This window comes from Rhamphochromis sp. 'chilingali' (assembly GCF_963969265.1).
Source record: "Rhamphochromis sp. 'chilingali' genome assembly, chromosome: 8".
Classification (NCBI taxonomy): Eukaryota; Metazoa; Chordata; class Actinopteri; order Cichliformes; family Cichlidae; genus Rhamphochromis; species Rhamphochromis sp. 'chilingali'.
Genome location: NC_137935.1, coordinates 14,709,862 through 14,730,821, shown reverse-complemented (window position 1 = coordinate 14,730,821; position 20,960 = coordinate 14,709,862). Strand labels below are relative to the sequence as shown.

The following is a 20,960-nucleotide window of genomic DNA, read 5'->3' as shown; positions in this document are numbered from 1 at the left end:
TCCTTGCTATCTAAAATATAACCGGGCACTGACATAAACTCTCAACCATCTCACACTTTGTTTAATCAGTTTTCTGTTTGACGTTTATTTAGCTGTGTGAAAACCCTGGAGGAACCCTCCCGAGGGATTAATAAAGTTAAATTTAATTTAATCTAATCTAATAACTTTAATCTCAGCCAAACCGATTTACTCACGAACAAATAAAACACTGAAAAAGCCAAACAATAACATTTTTAAGTTATCAATGTGACTTATATATCATGTTTAACACGAGTAGCGAAAGACCGCAGGGGTTTGAAGACGATGTGTCAGTCGGCTCAGATATTTGAAGACCCAGAAAGAGAAATAAGACTAATATTAAAACTAAGTAGCTGCATTGTTGGAAATTGAAATTGGCCATTCTACGATATGGTTTTTCAATTTTGTTGTCCGGGTGGAAAATCGGGAGAAATTTGGGAGAATGTTGGCTCCGGGAGATTTTCGGGAGGGGCACTGAAATTCGGTATTCTCCCGGAAAAATCGGGAGGGTTGGCATGTATGGTTGTGGCAACACCACTAACCTTGTCAAACACCTCAGAGTAAATCATATCACAGAATATGACGAGCGTATGTTGAGGCGAACTGAAGAGGAGGACAGGGACAGGTGCTGCAAGGGCGAGACAGACGTCGGCAAGGTGTTCAAATAGCGCACAACTTCAGTTTTTTTTTTATTTCTATATGATGAACTCTGCATTATTAAGTGATAAGAACAAGGAATCTGATGTCCTGTAATCATTATGATGCTATAATTTGAGATACAATGAATAAAATAAGTTTTTGTACAAAGTATCGGTATCGGATCAGTATCATCGATACTACCCTGAATATTACTTGGTATTGGATCGGAAGGAAAATCAGTGGTATCGCACATCACTAGCCAAAATGCCACCAAGGGCAGATTGCAATGAAACGCTAACTCCAGGTCGAAGACACGAGGGGTGATACACCTCCTGCTTTCAGGCCTGCAGGTATCAGGCTTGTGATGTTCTCCTTTATGTTAGAGTGGACAAAAATATTTTTTTGGAGTAGCAAAAATTATTTGTGTTATCTTATTTAATGCAGAACACCTGATTGTTCTGTAAGTACTTTGAATTGGTTATATAAAAACAAGGAGTGGGAATTTAACGCGTTAATTGCGATTAATTAATTAGAAAAAAAACAACGTACTAAAAAATTACGCATTTAATTGAACTTTGCATTCCAGGCAAAAGCTAACTTTTGTCAATGCACAATTTCCTGGTATATCGATTACAGTGATGCACACATCAGAGCTACAAAGAGTAAGAAGAAAGTGCATTGCTAGGAATGATTGGAGGCAAATTTAATTTCAAAAGACTACCCAACCGATGGAAGGCTTGATAATTGTGGTTTTGTGCAAACTGTGAAAATAGGAATTTGCATACCACCGAAACACTTCAACCTTATGGTACCATCTAAATGCAAATCATGTTGCAGCGAGCACAGAAACTGTGGGAGCTGTTGACTCTAGCAGTCAAAAGGTGTCGGCAGCCCAAACTTGATGAAATGACTGGCTTCAGGACCAAAATTAGCAATTCAACATTGGACAAAGTAATAAATTCTCTCCGAAAATTGATTGCTCTGACTGTAAACCACTATCATTGGTAGAAGACAGGTGGTTAGAAAATGTACTACAGTTATCGTCAGGGGACCCAATTTTCCAACTGCTGTGCCGAAAGACTATTTCAAGTAAAATTCAACAGCTTTATGACACTGGAAAGAAAGCAAATTTAGATGCCTTACAGACAGGCCTGCTAATATGGAGGAACTACAGTAGGAGCAAACACCACTGGGGCAACAGAAAGAGCCACTCATACAGGATGTTTCATCTACTAAAGAATAAAGAGGCCGTTTTGCCTCAGCCCATGAAGCAGCATTAGACTTTGTAACATCAGCAGTTGACAAGATAATTTAAACCAAGAAAAATGTCTTACTTTTGGTCAGTGTGCAGTTAAATGCATCCTCCCAGAACTCAGTAAGTATTTGAGAAGATGCCACTTGTGAGGGGGACAGATTCAGCAGGAAGTCTCTGAGGCCTGGGATTATAGACTTTGGAATCCCAAATCCAATGGCCCCAGCACAGAAACTGAACCTCATTAATTCTGAGTTGGTTACCCATGATTCACTGCCAATCCACTGGCGAGAAGGGGAAGGCTCATATGATAGCTCCTCCAACAGTGCCCTCATGTCCCCTAAAGATAGAAGTGCCACAACAACCATGGCTGTAGACCTTGACAGACAATATTGTGCATTAGAAGCATTTTAAAGTGTAACTGTAAAAATGTAATTTTGAAGACAGTAAATCTAATATTTGCGGAAATAATATCTGCGATGAGGACACCTGCGGATAACATCTGCTACTCTCTGAATTCTGCTATGTGGGTATGTTCGATGGAAAGAAAGAGAGTACTCCACACAGATCCCCTCTTTCTGTGCTGCTTTTAGAAATGAAGCCATGCCATTATTTCCATAATCCGAATCTGACCGAACAGCACCTATCCAAGTCCAGCCAAAGTGTTTTACCAGCTTGGCCATTGCTTCAGCTTGGAACTGGTCACTGGGAATTGTTCTGAAAAAATTGGGGTGCTGCTGCTTGTCAGACAAGCATGCACATGTTGAAAAGTGGCTAACCTAAACCAAATGAAACAAAACACCACACACCGCAAAATCAAATATCATGCACATGCATATTTTAAATACAAAAATTGACAGAAATTGAAAACATTTACTTGGGGAATGTTAAAGGACCTGATGACTTGGGACAAACTGATGGATGTCGTAGACCCCGAGCCACCAACAACAGCCATCACCATACCGGAATGTGAGCAATTGTTATCCATGGAAAACACAGGGTCGAAGCTATTTAGAATCTGAAATGCCATGTGCACTGCTACAGGCACTGATGCACATGAGTCATAGATCTGATACCCGAGCCTGATTCCGGGCAGCAGCTCTGTGCTGTTGTTAATCTCTTCTATGGCAAAAACCATTGCACGTGATGATTGCAGTTCACTGGTGTAAAGGCTGAAAATAGTTGTGTCAATGTTAGAATATAGACTGTAGATTTAGTTTAAATTAAATAGAACCAACAACAGGATAATTTGCTGGTTGTATCTGTTGATCAAATGTTCATCAAAATGTTGCCTGACCAGTTAAATTGAGCACAAAAGATTAGCATAAGAAATTAGTGGAAAATTATGGATTACTAATTAAAGTCTTTTCATTTCCTTTAAAATATAATACATTTAAATGCATTTCCTTTATCATTTCCTTTAAATCATTTCCTTTATAAAACTATTATTTAACATTTTGTATAATTTCTGTTTTTTAAAACACAACAAATTATTTTATAAAGAATAAATGACTTTTTTTTTAACACTACACAGAATCAATCTAGTTCCATTGATCATAACACACATGAAAACATTTCTCTCCTCATACAGTCCAACATGTTTTTACTTCTTCTTCTTCCCATTACTGACTTTCTTACTCACTAACCTTCCTTTGCATTTTGCAGGCTCAGGCATGCTGGTGTAGTCACTGTAAACTGTGTTCATGTAGACGTGAAGGGAAAAATCACCACCAATAACAAAGTCCCCATCCTTTGAAAATACAGGTAGACGAGTGCTTCCCTGCAGCTTGCAGTTCAGAGAGGATGCCGTCGTACCAGCTTGAGCTCCTATATGCCTAGTCATTTGTCTCATACCATCTAGACACACTGCAAAGGCAACAGCTGAGTTGAGGTGAAACAAACAAACAGGCAATACCAAACCAATTACAAGAGCTGCAATCTCCATTTCCATCTAAAATTGTCTGTATATGGGCACACATTGTTTCCATTGGTTTATATAGGTCTTCAAACAAAGGGGTTTTGTCATCTTCTCATCTTCTTGAGAATATGTGGTCATGGATTAACCCTTGCATAGTGTTGACATTCTAAGTCTTCACAGTATGGTTTTGATTGGGCCCAAGATTTCCCTCACAATAATTGGCTACGACAAATGATCCAATACAGCTTTATTTAATTTAGATTGGAACATCAAAAGATTTTTAATCCTTAACTAATATTTCATACAGCAGAAAGAGTGTATATTTTTGCTTTTGCACCAACTGTTTTTGCAAAAAAAACATATATAATCACACAAGATCTTATGTTGGTATACCTTTGACAGAAAAATATCATAGAGTATTAAAAATTTAAATCTATTTTTTGGAAAGTGTAAATGGCAAGAAATTCTGGAATTGTCGGGATTTATTATGACTGTACTGCATAACCATTACTACTTCTAACATTGACTTTTCTCTGTAACTACTATCTGTAGTAATACAAAGGAATTAAAATTTAGAGCACAAAAGTCATAATAGTATAAAAATAGTATCCTAAAATGTGAACTTATATTACCTTATTATCATGAGTTCAGTAGCACATAAAGATCTTAATGTTAAATACAGTGGTATGCAAATATTTGGGCACCGTTGATAATTTTCATGATTTTCCTTCATAAATCATTGGTTGTTTGGATCAGCAATTTCATTTAAATATATCATATGTCAGATGAGCACAATGATATTTGAGAAGTGAAATAAAGTTTACAGGATTTACAGAAAGTGAGCAAAAGTTACTTGGAACTGGGAACCCGAACAGACAAATTACATCAATATTTAGTAGATCCTCCTTTTGCAGAAATAATGCCTCCAAACACTTCTTATAGCTTCCAATGAGAGTCTGGATTCTGGTTGAAGGTATTTTGGACCTTTCTTCTTTACAAAACATCTCCAGTTCAGTAAGGTTTGATGGTTTCCGAGCATGGACAGCCCGTTTAATTCACACCATAGATTTTCTATAATATTCAGGTCTGGGGAGTGAGATGGCCATTCCAGAACGTTGTACTTGATCCTCTGCCTGAACGCCTTAGTAGATTTTGAACAGTGTTTAGGGTCATTGTCTTGTTGAAATATCCAGCCCTGGTGCAACTTCAATTTTGTTACTGATTCTTGAACATTATTTTCAAGAATTTGCTAATATGCACTGGCCACACAGCCTCACAGCATGATGAAACTACCACCACATTTTACTGTGGGTGGCAAGTGTTTGTTTTGAAATGCTGTGTTCTGTTTCTGCCATGCATACCGCCTTTTATTATGCCCAGATAACTCAATTTTAGTTTTATCAGTCCACAGCACCTTATTCCATAATGGCTGGCTTGTCCAAATGTGCTTAAGCATACCTCAAACGAATCTGTATGTGGCATGCGCGCAGAAAAGGTTTCTTCTGCATTACTCTCCCATACAGCATCTCCTTGTGCAAAGTACGCTGAATAGTTGAACGATGCACAAGATGCAAGATGATGTTGCAGGTCTTTGGAACTGGTCTGTGGGTTGACTATGACTGTTCTTACCATCCTTTGCCTCTGCTTCTCTAAGATTTTTCTTGACCTGTAACTTCAAGGCATTTACTAGAACTGTCCCTGTGGTCTTCCATTTCCTCACTATGTTCTTCACAGTGGAAACGGACAGCTGAAATCTTTGAGATAGCTTTTTGTATACTTCCCCGAAATCATGATGTTGAACAATCTTTGTTTTCAGGTCATTTGAGAGTTGTTTTGAGGCTCCTATGTAGACACTCTCGAGAGAAGATGCAAAGAGGAGAAAAACTTTCAATTGGCCTGGCCACCCTAAATACCCTTTCTCATGATTGGATTCACCTGTGTATGTAGGTGAAGGGTCAATGAGCTTACCAAACAAATTTCATGTTCCAATTATTAGTGCTAAAGGTATTCAAATCAATAAAACGACAAGGGTGCCCAAATTTATGCACCTGCCTAATTTAGTTTAAGTAACTTTTGCACACTTTCTGTAAATCCTATAAACTTCATTTCACTTCTCAATTATCATTGTGTTTGTCTTCTATATGATATATTTAAATGAAATTGCTGATCCAAACAACCAATGATTTATGAAGGAAAAACATGATAATTATTAGGGGTGCCCAAACTTTTGCATACCACTGTATGTTTTGTTCGAAATGCCCCATAGATTTTACATTTTATTACTCATAATACTATACGTTATTGCCTCTTGGGAATTGTTAAATTGTTAAATTCCTAGTTCTTCTTTTGAGACTGGTGAGAGGTGCAACTACATCTGCAAAATTCTTACAGAAGCCACAATAATAGCCGGCCATTCCAAGGAACCGGCGAAGTTCACGTCTAGTGCGAGGCACAGGGAAATCTAGGATAGCCTGGATTTTAGCCAAAAGGGGGCGCACCTGTTCCTGACCCACCTGCTTCCCTAAAAGCATTCTCGGACAGTCATGGGAACCTCACTTCTCCATTGGCTAGATCATTCCCCAGAATCATAGTAACCCCCTGCACGGGCAAGCGAGCGCGCACCCGGGCCCGAAGCGAGAGGTGACTGTAGGAAGACTCTGTGTAGCGGAGCCCGTAACACACTCATTTTCACTCCCCACACGAGAGCATCAGCACCACAAAACGAGTTACTTGAAAAAGACAACGCGCTTTCCAAAATGAGAGACTGGGCAGCCCCAGTGTCGCGCAAAATTACAATCGGCACGCGATCCTCCTCTATTCCAGTCAGTGAGGCGACCCTTGTGAAATGAAAGGTCGGTAACTGCTGTCAAGACTGTCATTTCCTGGTTCATCACTGACGGGATTAGGAGTAGAAACCGACTGAACAAAACCAACACATTTTGGCTTTTTCAATGTGTGAGTTTGCTCTTTGCGACGGAGTGACGGACAATTGGCAATGAGATGGCCAGTATCATGGCAATAAAAGCATTCTCGGACAGTCATGGGAACCTGATCAGGGCGTGTTTGACGCTTAGGAGAAACCCTCAAACTCCTCGCAGGTTTAGGCAACGTAGCACATTCACGGCGCACAGCTGAAAACGTAGCGCGATGGGTCAACACAAACTCATCTACGAGAACAGCAGCTTTAAACAACGAATCCACCTTTTGCTCATTGAGATATACAACAACATTCTCTGGAAGACACGTTTTGAGGACCAATTCTCTTAGCTGAGCAAAGTCCTTCGCTTTACTTGCAGCTAACCACTTATCAAACAAGAGCGTCTTCTCCCAGGCAAACTCTACATGTGCAGGTGGGTCAGGGACAGGTGTGCCCCCTTCTGGCTAAAATCCAGGCTATCCTATATTTCCCTGTGCCTCGCACTAGACGTGAACTTCGCCGGTTCCTTGGAATGGCCGGCTATTATCGTGGCTTCTGTAAGAATTTTGCAGATGTAATTAACCTCTCACCAGTCTCACAAGTGTGTCAAAACCATTCGTATGGTCGCCCACATGCCAGAATGCTTTTGAATCTGCCAAAGCTCTCCTCTGCAGCACACCAGTACTTGCCGCTCCTGTTTTCACACATCCGTTTATGTGACAGGTTGAATGACTATTGCATATAAAACTGTTCAGTTAATACTAATTCATATCAGTTGATATAAGGATGAAAATAATGTAAATATGGTAAGAAAATGGTTAAGAGTTTATTATTTTTCATGTTATATTAATGGCTTTCATGTTACTTAAGAGAACTGCAATCTATACATCAGTGATCGGCTAGTAAGCCTTTTCTGGGATCGATTAGTAGTGTCTCTATTCTCCACTAGGGGGCTTTCGCGCGTTCTCCTCACTGCAATAAACTACTGCATGAGAGACGCAAGTCATAATCACTCTCGTGATTCTTTTCCCCCTGTTTTCAGGTAAAAGTGTTTAAAAGTTGATATATTTCCAATGTGTACACTGTTAAGATATTTAAGAGGTAATCCTTCATTGTTTTGTAAGCGTTAAAAGCATTACATTGCAGTTTTGTGCACATATACGTGGCGGTTTTGAGCTGTGTTTTGTACTGTGTAATGGCCATTAAGATAACGGCAGGAGCTAAAAACACCGCGATTGTCAGCCATTTTGTCAGGAAACCTGCTCAAGTATATGTATAGTAAGCACTTTAGTATTTCGGTTTATTATTTAGTGTTTTTCTTCCACCATGTGACATTTAGCAGTACAGAATGTGAAACGTTCCTGCTCATTTTCACTGCAATAAACTACTGCATGAGAGACGCAAGTCATAATCACTCTCGTGATTCTTTTCCCCCTGTTTTCAGGGGTGTAACATTTGGAGGTACCGCTGGGATAGCTGCTTAGATGTCCGGTGTCCACAATCTGCACATCGTAGTCCAAGCCAGCTAAATCCCCCCACTACAACCCAGGCAGACTGCAGTGAGGAAAGTGTTGCTGTCGAGGCGAACTGGTAGCTGTGTTTTAGCGCATGTTTCCTGAGGCCAGCCAGAGATCATCAGGGGCTGCAAAAGCGACTCAGCTCAGCGTCACCCGTACATGCAAAATTCTTCCAGCCTACTGCCACAATGTCTTCGGTGGAAGAGCTGCGAGAAGAGGTTGTGCGTGAAATGCACACTCTGTCCAAAGACCAACTAGTGTCAATCTGCGAGTTCCTTGGCATTGCAGAGAAAATAGATGTTAGCAGAAAAACACGACTGTCACTGCTAACACACATCCAAATACACATTGAGAGAGAAGGTATAACAGTACTTGAGGATGAAGGAATGTCAGAACTGTTGTTGCTTAATGATAAGATTGCTGAAATAATGAAAGAGACAATTGTTGAGACTGAACCAAATGCAAATGAAGAGGGTGATTCAGGGCACAGAGAGCAACCAAATACTGCAACCTCACTGGTAACAGAGACAGCTAATGCAGTTAACACAGCGGTTATTTCTCACTCCCAAGGTAATAGCTTTGTCCCTAACTCATCTGTGTCAAGTACCCCCCAACGACCAAGCCCTTACTGGCAGAAAGATTTCAAAATATCAGGCCAGATTGGCGAACCAGGTCAAAAAGACAAACTGACATTTTCCAGTCTTGCTCACCAGATCGAAAATGGACTGAGCAGAGGCTACTCAGAGCTTGACATTGTAGATGCTGTCATCAGAGCTATCTTGCCAGGTCTACAACTACGCAGCTATTTGGAGGGAAAAGCTCAACTCACCCTTCCGACTCTACGCCGCATACTGCGCTCCCATTTCCAGGAGAAGAGCGCCACCAAACTGTATAAACAACTTGCCTCTGAGGTACAGACCCCAAAAGAGACTGCTCAAAGCTTCCTGATGAGAGTTTTAGATCTAAAGCAGAAAGTCTTATTTGCTTCCCAAGAATCTGAGTCAGGACTCAAATACGACCCAGCTTTAGTCCAGCGTATGTGTTTGCACACCATACTCACAGGCTTCCAGAGTGACAGTGTCAGGATAGATATTGTTAAGGTTCAAAATATTGGGGATGGAGACAAGAGAAAAACCACAATAACAACACTGGTCCGGTCGGGTTGAGTCAAACGATGATTTAATGATCACACACGTGGGAGATGGACACTGATGCAGACAGCCTCAAATCTCAAAGTGGTGGAGCATTGCTCAAACTCTTATAGCCTCTGGTTCTCCCATCTTATCATAAAAGCCTAAACATTCACATTCTTTCTCTCACACGGCGCCTAAGCTACGACCTTGGCTCCCTGTTTATCTGCTCGTGCTGAGATGGGGCAGAAAACTCCAGCATGTTCTATTCTCTTCTAATCAGACAAATAAGGCGATGACTTTCTGCTAACAGTATTCCTTATAACTCAACAGTATAATGCATCATAAACAATATCATTCATTCACAATAAATCAGCAGTCTAATGCAATGCAAATCAGTTTAAATACTGCAATAATTATCACCTTCTTCTAATTCAGGAGAATAATGCCAACTTAAACTACATAATAATTCACAATCTTTATTTCGGGGTCTAACATGGCATAAAATAATATCATAATTTTACAATTCCCCCTGATGAGCTCATTATTCTAATGAGCTCACAAACAACCCTGTAGCCCAGTGTGACCGGGTTCATCTCTTCTCACTCCTGAGGTACTTTGTCCCCCTGACGGGCAAACCATATGTAAGATGACCTCTGTGTTTGCGCAAGTCAGGTGCAAGACAAACTATTACTACAAGGATAGCAGGTCCAGATGACACTCCCCTGTTCTCCCACAGCTTTATTTGGTGTTCCCTTATACCATTCAGACGTAGACTAGAACCTCTGTCCGAAGAGCTCTTAACCTTTATTTTATTGCTGCAGCTACCAGTGTCGTCCAGTTGCGTGATCCTCTGTTCTTCTTACTTCAACCTCAGGGGTTAGACAACCCTTCAGTCGTGACACAGATCAGGGGATTATTCTGCCCCTATTTCAAACAACGATCTGTGTATCCTCGGGTCCTGTGTCTCCCGTGTATCCTCCAGAAAAGAACAGGAAGGCGTCCCCCTTTTGCCCAAGAGCCCCTCGAACCTCGTTGGTCTGGTGTTTCCGGATTTCCGTCAACCCCTTAATGGTTATTGCTGTATTTATGGGATTCATCCTTTTGAAGTGACTAGCTGGAGCCCAAACGCCATGACCCTTGGACCCAGTTGGTGTCTCGGCAGTCACTGTATCTGTCTCTGCTGCGAAGGACCCTCGTATCTCTGTGGCCTCGTCTGGTGTCTGTTCCTTTCTCTGTAAGAGACAGAAAACCAAAACACCCCCTTCCTAGCCCTAATAATCTAATGTTATTATCTACTGACCTTCTAGTGGATGGAAATAATGATAAATAAATAATGATTTATGCTTCTCACTGATTCTCTACAAAAGACCGTAAACTTCTCGGGCCACCATTAGCTTAAGCTTTACCATTCCTAAGTTATTAAAGACACAAATCAAGTTATAAAAATGTTCAAACAATCCTTGTTTGATGTTGAAACCCAACTCCCCCCCCCCCCCTTTTTTGACACATTCCAATGTGTCAAATCAACAGAACTAGAACATTAAAAGAAAAGGTGAGGCAGGCACCACGTTACCCAGAATATTAAGTTGATCTGCGTGCAATGTTCTGACTCAAGTATTTTTAATATTTTAATGAATATCGTCTAATTAACTGCCACTACTTATACCTAGCAAAAGACATAATTGAATAAAAATCACAAAGAATAACATGATCTTAGTGTTATGTAAGCGCGTGCAGCCCTCCATGCTCGAAGTCACTCCACACCATAGATCAGTCAGACCTCGCGCTGACTGTAGCTTTTGACCCTTATTAACTTGAGTGCAACTCTATAATGAGCAACAAACTGCCATATGTATATAAATTATCATGATTACCCCTGCAAAGAAAAATTAAATCAATATCCTAACACCTGTAAATAAAAGACTAATCAGAGGTTATAACAATCACAGGGACACAAATGTTAGAATACGGTCAAAAGCTTCTATAAATGCTCGTTGCATAAGTCTCATACAACAATAAAATGCTGATATTAAAACAACAGTAAAACACCCCCTTTTGTCCCATTCAACCTGACACATAAACGTTTATAGATGGCTCTCTTAAATTTGACATTCTCCTGATTTTTCTTCACTGACCACAGCAGGGGAAACTCTGCCATGATACAGCCATAAATGCAGCTCACCTGATTCATCACTGAGCTCCATCGTCACTGGGGTCTGACAGGGTGGCGCTGCATACTCTTCTCATCTAATGTGTCTATTTTCAACCTGTTTAGTCAGAGTGCTCAAACATGAGGCAGACTACGTCCACAACAAGTCAACACAGCCGTAAATGTGGCCAATTATCAATCTATTACCAATCAATAACAACAGATAGCTTTTATTTTATGAATGTTTTCAATCAACCACTCACCCAGAGGATCTTCAATCCCAGGAACTTCCTTCTTCTCATTTAATGAGTCTGTCCTCTTTCCAAGACCTGGTAACTGGTCTATCCAGAGCCACCTGATCTCAAAATATACTTACAACAAGCCAAACCACCCGTTGGTCACACCAACCCTTTTCCGCCCTAAAGATGTTCAACGGCTAAAGATGTTCAATGCCATCGTAGACTGGAGTGCCGAAAGAGACTATAACGCCAACTGTTCCAACAATCCATTTTATATTGCTTCCTGGTCAGAGTTGCAAAACTCCACACCAGGGTTCAAATCGTTTTACTATTTTCATTAGTTCTTATTTTTTATTTTAGTTTCGACTCCAGATTTACAATAGTCATCAGTCCTGATGTTTGTACCAGGTGTAATCAATGTTTACCTTAGTTTAGTCTAATTTATATTGTCCGAAAATCCTCAGTTTCAGGTTAATGTTGATTAGTGCCAGTTATAATTTTAGTTGTATTTTGCCAAAACTAAGTGTCACAAAATTCCAGTTTCAACACATCAGCCATGCTCCCCTGCTTATCCCTGGGTATTAAGACTATTAACTCCTGCTGCACTGCGTGTTCATAATTTTGGTCAATCGACAAACCTTTTGAAGGTGCTCGCACAATTATTTAGATGTTCCAATCCTGTTGTCTCGGGCTGCACCACGCTGCCTTATCCGGTGTTAGCTGTTTTCCGGTGATGTGGGTTGAATGGGGGAGCTCTTCAAGGAGGGGGAGTATGCTCCCCCTGATGAGCTCTTCAAGGTCAGCTAAGCTAACCTTCGTGTGTGAGCTTTTCAAGTGCATTTCAAGATTTGTGGGATTTTTGCTTTATAAATGTCCCTCATAACCCCCTGACGGCCCTCTAATTTATTTTAACACACCATAGTGTACATTTAGTGTTCACTTGTAGCTCTCATACTCTACTTACCACTCTTCTAAGTCCTGATGTTTCTTAAAGAGGACAACCGTACCTTTAAATAATATCACATGTGTGGGGTGGTGGTCTTACCAATTGTTTTTTCCCACCCTTTTTACATTTTATGAAAGCCAGAGAGATAGACCTGATATTTTCATTTGAAACATTTTGTTAAACTCAGAGTTTTATTTTATTATTTTTATTTATTTATTTTAAGCTTATTTAATTTCACGGAGAACATGCCTAACCTATTAATTTATACTGTAGTGCACGTCGGGACTTTATACTTATATTCATTTCACTTTTTCCTAGTAGACAACTCTTTAACAAGGGCATAGAGAATTCTTGACCGAATAGCGAGATTCAAACATAATTTTTCAAAAGGTAAGAGTCATGTGAGCCAGATAGGGGAGAGTGACACCCCAGGAGGAACAACACAAAGATTATCGAGATGCAGTGGCAGGTGTAATGGAGGAAAACACAGGGCCACAATCTGTCGTCCTATCTGGTTCAAAACTGATATGCAGGAGAATGTGGAATTTTGATTTTTGTTAAAAACAAATATGGATAAAATGCAAAAATATTTTCCAATAAAGTAAAACTGAGAGTCGCACTTATAACTGACTCCATGTCACCTGATTGTTTCTACAAGATCACATTTTTGCTAAGAGTTATTAGTGATCTCAATGTGCGAAAAGACTTCACCATATTTGGAGTTCAAACTCCTCTTGACTGAGAGACCTGGAACAAACATGTGAACAAAACCTGACTAGTACTAGTAATGAAGAGCTCTCTCCAAACGTCAAGAATAAAAGCCCCAATCAGATGGGATTATAACAGAATATGGTTCGCTCCGTTTGCCTGAAATAATTAGGAGTCACAGGCATTTCAGTTGTGGAATGGTTGGGTGCAACAGTAAACATATGTGAGATGTGGGAAGTGCCAAATGTTCCTTTGTGTCTCCAAATTAAATCACAATACTTCCTCAGATATCATAAATGAGTTGACTTTTGTGTAATAGAAAGCCCAGTGCAATCACTTATTCCTAAACCAATGGTTTACAGCTAGTCAAGTGTCAGTGACTTCTAAGTTGGTCCCTGATCTACATTTTTGATATTGTTATATAAATAAGTTTTAATATCCTGCTTATAAAAATTTCAGTGGAACCTGTAAGTTTCTTACATAGCTCCTAAATCTTATTAGTTTCACAGTAGTGATCAATGAACTCCCCTTGTGCACTATGTAAAGTTTAAATGACTTGACTATCGTAGGGCATACACACAACAATGGTGCTACACACATTTTGCTATAAATCCAATTGATTTTAATTAGTTTTGTAAACACTTTTCTTATTTTGATTTTATTTCCGTTAGCACAAATGTTTTTCCACTTCTAGTTTTTGCTATTTCATTTGTATTCTTTAGTAATAATAATCCTGCTCTGCTCACTAGAATAAACATAATCAACGTGATCGACAGCTTACTGCGTATCGATTCACCATCTTATCAATTCATTTGCTTCATCCTTTTGTGGTTTATAACCTTATATTTTATTTCAACCTACTTTGTCTCTAAATATTTGAAGAATTTTTCAAGTTCGGGGTCAAATTTTAAGAATTTGACCATAAGTGAAAGTTATGGTGTTATCACCCCCTTTGGGGCTTACCTTTCCCAGTTTTGGTGATTTTCCTCCCCATTCTCTATTCTCTACAAGTACTCCTTTTCGGTGGCGAAAAACTGTTGGTGTGGTCAAGCGGGTGCTGTAAAAACAAAAGCTCAGGACAGAACAGTCACCAGTCATGTACTTCACTCAAAATTAGCATATATCAAACTTCATATTGATCCTCTGAGTGTAATGGTACATTTTAATTTAAACTTCTCAAAGCTAAACACAATATTTTACTTTATCTTACTCTCGTTCTTGTGCAGCACCACCCCTGTCGGTTCTATCTTACTTTTAAATTGCTGACTATTTCAAGATGTCACCCAAAAGGCGGGGACCAGTATTTATCATTACATTATCTCTATTTTGCGTGTGGCAAGTCTATCATTCCCTGTTATTTATAGGCCTCGGTAGAGGGTTTTTTCTTTTTTTTTTCTTTCTTTCCTCTATAAAAGTTACTTGACTCTTTACAGTGACCCACTATGATTAATACTAATAACATGTTCAGTCATAAGTGAATTCAAACCTTTTCTTCATTTTAGCATTTAACATTCCCAACCATTTTATAATGGTACCCTAATCGAAACACAGCTACTAAAACACAATTTTTTATGTAAGCATCAGTAACTCCAACTTGGCAACCCAAGGGTTAAATCCGCAGTTCACACTCCTGTGAAGCTACAGCCTCCCCCCTCAGTCTCTGTCAACCTTCTGCTCTTGCAAAAACAAAACAAAGCAAGACAAAACATCCACCCTTCTTTTACAGGCTGGGTGAACTGTCTGTGGACATTTACTAATCCTAAAGTCGGTACCGTCTTTGTCTCAGTACCAAGTCAGTTAAAGCTTTTAGTCGTCAGTCCATAACAGTCCAGTCACATGCATACATCCACACACATTCATACCAGATATTGCTGATAATGGAGTCTCACGCGCAACCTATTCGAGGCTCCTTCACCAGCAAGATGACGTCATCATTTTAAAGGAAACAATTCCTTATTTATTGCTTTTTCTTGGACTGGATTGACTCGCTGCAATCCTTTTAGGATCAGGACTTTTCATTCGACCAGTGTCCCATACAAGTGAATTTCTCCTCAGCCCATTATAATCATGGAGAAAAATACTTCGCGACTGTTTTCAGTAAGAATATTTTATAGCACTTTAAAATTCACTCTCTCAGGCCTGGATTAAGGAGCCGATTTGTTAAATCAGGAGCTCACAAAATACCAAAATATCACCACCGGTGGATCACACCTCTCAGATGTTCTTATCTCAGTGCACTGTAACGAAAGCAAACACAGACGTAACCAATTAAACACTCATATAATAACAGATACTGGGGCCCATTACAAACATGCCCAAGCATAAAACCATCCTTTTCTCTCTCAGAGAAAGAAAACAATCCAAACCTCACTGATAGAATCAACCTAGTATCAAACAAAACCCAAAGATCAACCAAAACTCCTTTTTGCACCAACAAAACATGTTGGATTTACTTGACTCAATAGTGGACACTAGTTACACAACAACTAAGTTGAATCAACACAACCTTTTCATAATCTCTTCGAAATAAAACTCACACCATTCATTCATCATTTTCGCTCTGTACCACTGCTCCTTGTTAGACTGTGTGAAGCACAGTAAACAATTCAGTGGAGGCTTTGAGCCATAAACAGACATCACGCACAGACATTGTTTTCATTATCAAAGTGCTTCAGACCATGTCCTCTAAATCTACACAAATGCCCTCTGCGTGGCATGAAATACATTTAAGCAATAAATAATCAATCAGTTCTTGCTGTTGTAACCAACTCCGTATTTGGATGTTTGTGTGCAGCATTTGTTAGTAAAGCATTCTTCATTGCATCAGCGTGTGTGTGTGTGGATCACTTCTCAGTTCATTGAATCAACATTTTAATTTGTGTGTGTGTGTGTGTCATTTCTCCCTCAATCAACGAGTGCATATGTTCATATGTATGTTTCTTTTCACTCTGAGTCGGTGCATGTAGATGTGTGTGTTTGTGTGGGTGTTTGTGTTCATCACTTTCCTGTTGTAGTGTTCTGGGTAAACCACGGCCTGAAGCGTGCCCTGGGTCCTGCCCTCCTCCTTTTCAGTCTGTTTGCATCCATTGGTGCTGCTGCTCAGAGTTCTGTCCATACTGGTTCTGGCCCCAATTGAGGCAGTCCTTTTCTCCAGTGTCCAGCATCTTCTCCTTATTTCGCTCCTCCTTAACTTGACCCTTTTGCTTCGGTCTTCCTTCAGGGTTTTGATACGCAGCTCAATTGTCTGGATGTCCGTTTGTTGCTTGCAGAAGTGCGACTGCTGTCCGTTTGTTTGCAGGTGGAACGGCTGACATCCAGAAGGTGTATAGGAGAGTCTGCAGCTTCCACCTCCCCAGTGGAAGACCTCAATCTTTGTTCTGTTAGTTTAACACAGGCCTCAAGGCTCTCTGGGATCCCTGCTTGCACTTTCAAGCCCACGGCTCAGGTCGTAGTCGTGGTCCCATTCCAGGGGAATGGAGTCCATGGTTGTTTGGGTGTCTCGGCCCGAGCGTTCAGTCCGGAGCTGGGCAGCCCAGGACGCTGAGCGATCGGAGGACGGCAGAGGCGACAGGAAGCCATCCCCCTAACGTTTGCTCCATAGCAGACCGGACAAATCACACTGCTCATCTAGCTCCAGGATGCTCCGGCCTGATTTCAAGTCCGGTGTCTTGGACTCCAAGCCTGATGGGTTCGATTTTCAGCTAGCTCCTCCTGGGCCATGCTCAGTTTCTGCTCTGATGCCTCGAGGTCTTATTGAGGGCAGAAACCTCAGAGTCTTTTCCGTAGCAATCAGATTAAAGTCCATTGATGTTTCCCTTGGACCTTCTGTGGTTCTGCTGTTCGGCTCTTCCCAGAGGTCAGCTCCTGTCTGAGCCCCGACCCCTGTGCCTTCAGCTTATTTTCTCCTGGTGTTTTTCTCCATTCTGAGGTGCCTCCTGTCCTCAGTTTTCCTTTGTCTGTGGCACGCCCTGTTTTGCTGCCCGATCATCAGTGTTGGTCCGTCACTGTCCTGCACAGTTTTAATGCAGAGTTGTTAAGGTCAGCATTGTTTTGCTCGGCCTCACTTTTCCTCCGGGCTTAATGGGCGTGTCGTCACAGCTCTGTCCGCTGAAGCTGTCTTTTTCCATATGGCAAGAATGTGAAGAGTGTGTGAGAGGGGTGTGTCCGATCAGGCACTGCCTGCTGTGGATTGAGTGCAGGTCAAGGTGTTCGGAGCGGATGGTGCGCTCAGCTGCTCGCATAACCCTCTGTAGAGCTCGTCTGTCCGGCATGTTGCTGTTCCCGAACCAGACAGTGATACAGCTGCTCAGTATGCTCTCGATAGTTCCTCTATAGCAGGTGGTCAAAGTCATTGGTGGGAGCCGGACCTTTCTCAATCTTCTCATTTAAGAAGAGAGACTGACGGAAATCTCCCCGTGTAGTGAAACGGGCCTTGGATTTAACACTCTCCATCTCCGCAGCCTGATATCGTTTTCCTGCAGCACTGTTGACATTTTCAAGCTGTTGTTATAGGTCCAGCTGCTGTAGCATTTGGTCAGGGTCACTTCAAAGATGGTGGAGGAGTGAGCAACGATGGTGGAGGGGAGAGCAGGCGTCCAGGTCAGCCTCGGCTTCCCTACCTGTAATCAAACATAAAGAGAAAAAAAACAAAAAAAAAACAAAACAAAAACAAAACAAAACAAAACTAATGATGTTGTATTGGCTATATCAGTCAGAGAGGGGAGAAACACCGGGGCCAGGCCCTGTGTCAGCCTTCACTCCCCCTTTTTTTTTTTTTTTTTTCTCTCCATATAATCCTCTCATAACCCACCAAGCTGACAGGACGACACAGATACATTTTAAAATTCTTAAGATTGTATTTAAAGTTCAAAATGGAATTTTCTTTCATTCAGTAATCACCTATATTTATCAATCGGCAGAAAACTTGTCACAATTTGACTTTTCTAACCACTAAATTTGTCATATCTTCACTGGTTTGTCAGACCAGTGTTTTTTTTTTTTTTTTGAAGTTAAGATGTTGTCCTGCAACCCAGAGAGTTTATTCGTTAGTAGTGGATAAACTTTATTGTGTAACGGCGGGTGTATGTTAAGCTTCACTGCTTTAAACTTGCTGGAAAATCTTCACATGTTCATGGGTGTAAGCTGTTTCTTCATTGCGTGTATGTGCGTTTGTAGGTGGGTTAACTTAACTTTTTGTTTGCTCATGGGGCCGGGTGGTCCAGGCCCGTAGCCACCTGTATCAACACACTAAGAGATTTATTTAATATCATTTTCATCACAATCACACTCTGCCGACTGAAGTGCCGGTCTTACTCAAACACAATTTATCTCTTCTATATTAAAATCCAGCCGAACATCAAACATTCAGCGTAGTCATTCAAATCCTTATTTATAATATTATAATCAACAAAATCAGCGTTTTTATTACAAGCTTGTATCATTATTTGCAAATCCCACAAAACACACTAAACAGGAAGCAAAAGTCCTCTGTGTAGTTCACAGCTCATTTGCATGTTCACACACAGTCTAAAAATAGCCCTCAGCGCCGCAGCTGCACGTCACACACAGTCTCACACCAAGCTCAGGCAAAACTCTATTATTTTATATGACAAAAGACGTCTTGTATTTACAATCACTGACAGGCCTAACAGATTGAGCACCTAAGAAATTTCGACAAATTTAAAATAACGAGTAATCAATTAACCAGTATCTGTTTCCTCCAGAACAGCCTATGGCCTGATTTCTAAAGAACCTAAACAATTTCGACAAATTTAACCATAACGGGTCCAACCAAAGAAAGTTAACTTTTTTGTAATCAATTAAACAGTATCTGTTACTTCTGGAACAGTTTCTGACCTAATTTGTAAAACTATTAACCAGTCTCTGTTACTTCTGGAACAGTTTCTGTCCTAATTTCCCTACTAAACTACCTGAGCCTTCAGCTCACTATCCAGGGACTCAAACCCAACATTCTCTGTTACTTCTGGAACAGTTTCATATTTCTTCAACTTCATTAAATACTCTTAAGCAACTTTAACTGCATAACACACGGTGATTCTCATCAAAATCAAAACAGACACTCTACCAGTAATTTCAGTGAGTAGACTTTAATTTAGTCATATCCAATTTGGCACATTTTGGAAATAATTCAACAGGTAGTGCCTTACCTTTAGATAAGCCGGCTTTTGTCCACTCAAATCAGACCACTGGCTCGTGCCTGTCCGTTCGACAACCTCGGACCGTCCAAACTTTTAAATTCCACCCCAATACCACAGGACGAGCCCCCAAAATGTTAAGGTTCAAAATATTGGGGATGGAGACAAGAGAAAAACCACAATAACAACACTGGTCCGGTCGGGTTGAGTCAAACGATGATTTAATGATCACACACGTGGGAGATGGACACTGATGCAGACAGCCTCAAATCTCAAAGTGGTGGAGCATTGCTCAAACTCTTATAGCCTCTGGTTCTCCCATCTTATCATAAAAGCCTAAACATTCACATTCTTTCTCTCACACGGCGCCTAAGCTACGACCTTGGCTCCCTGTTTATCTGCTCGTGCTGAGATGGGGCAGAAAACTCCAGCATGTTCTATTCTCTTCTAATCAGACAAATAAGGCGATGACTTTCTGCGAACAGTATTCCTTATAACTCAACAGTATAATGCATCATAAACAATATCATTCATTCACAATAAATCAGCAGTCTAATGCAATGCAAATCAGTTTAAATACTGCAATAATTATCACCTTCTTCTAATTCAGGAGAATAATGCCAACTTAAACTACATAATAATTCACAATCTTTATTTCGGGGTCTAACATGGCATAAAATAATATCATAATTTTACAATATGCAGCCACTCCTGTTAGACTCTAAGGCACCTGATGAACTCCTGTTAGAGAGGTTAAATATGGCTTGTGCCAACGAGGCAGAAAGGAAAAACAAGAAGAGATGTTTAGCATCACAGACTGCTACAAGTGTGAGTGCAGTGCAGTCAGATGATGTGTCACCGGCTAAGAACCCTGTGAAAGAAGTTAAAGCTAAGATACCACCCGAGCTTTTAACTGAGTTAGCGGAGCTTAAGACAGGTGTAGCCTCCCTGAAAGGTCTCAGTGCAGAGATAGCTCAGATTAAAGAAACTCTACAGCAGCCGGTGGCTGGTCCTCAGTCATATGCCCCACCACCAGTTATGCAGTATGATAGGGACCAGCAGTATTATAGCTTCCAGGGCCCCCGTCAAAGGCCACCACCCCCTCAGTATCCTGTACAGCACTACACAGGTAGTCCAGCCCGCCGTTAGAGGAGGTGCCACATCTGCCAGCAGAATGGAGTCAACGAGCGCTGCACCCACTGCTACCTCTGTGGGAGTAGAGAACACTTTCAGGCTGGATGTAGAAGCAGAGGTATGAGACCATATAAAGAGAAACATTTAAACCAGCAATGGTTACCACCGAGGGACGAGTGTTAACCATGCCCATCATCCACAAGTCCCAACATTGCTCCAACTGTAAACAAGAAAA

The 20,960-nt window shown here is 40.8% G+C and overlaps 2 protein-coding genes across 2 annotated transcripts in view; both read right to left on the bottom strand.

The window, feature by feature from the left end:
- LOC308400648 (extracellular calcium-sensing receptor-like) overlaps positions 1-20,960 on the bottom strand; it is a 50,596-nt gene that overhangs the window by 3,626 nt on the left and 26,010 nt on the right. The gene's annotated exons all lie outside the window — the stretch shown is intronic.
- Positions 1,282-3,047, bottom strand: LOC308400674 (vomeronasal type-2 receptor 1-like; the record flags this gene model as incomplete). Its single annotated transcript, XM_080888516.1, has 3 exons — positions 1,282-2,287; positions 2,399-2,688; positions 2,787-3,047. 3 exons carry the CDS (start codon positions 3,045-3,047, stop codon positions 1,969-1,971), a joined length of 870 nt encoding a protein of 289 aa, XP_080744642.1. The 3' UTR covers positions 1,282-1,968.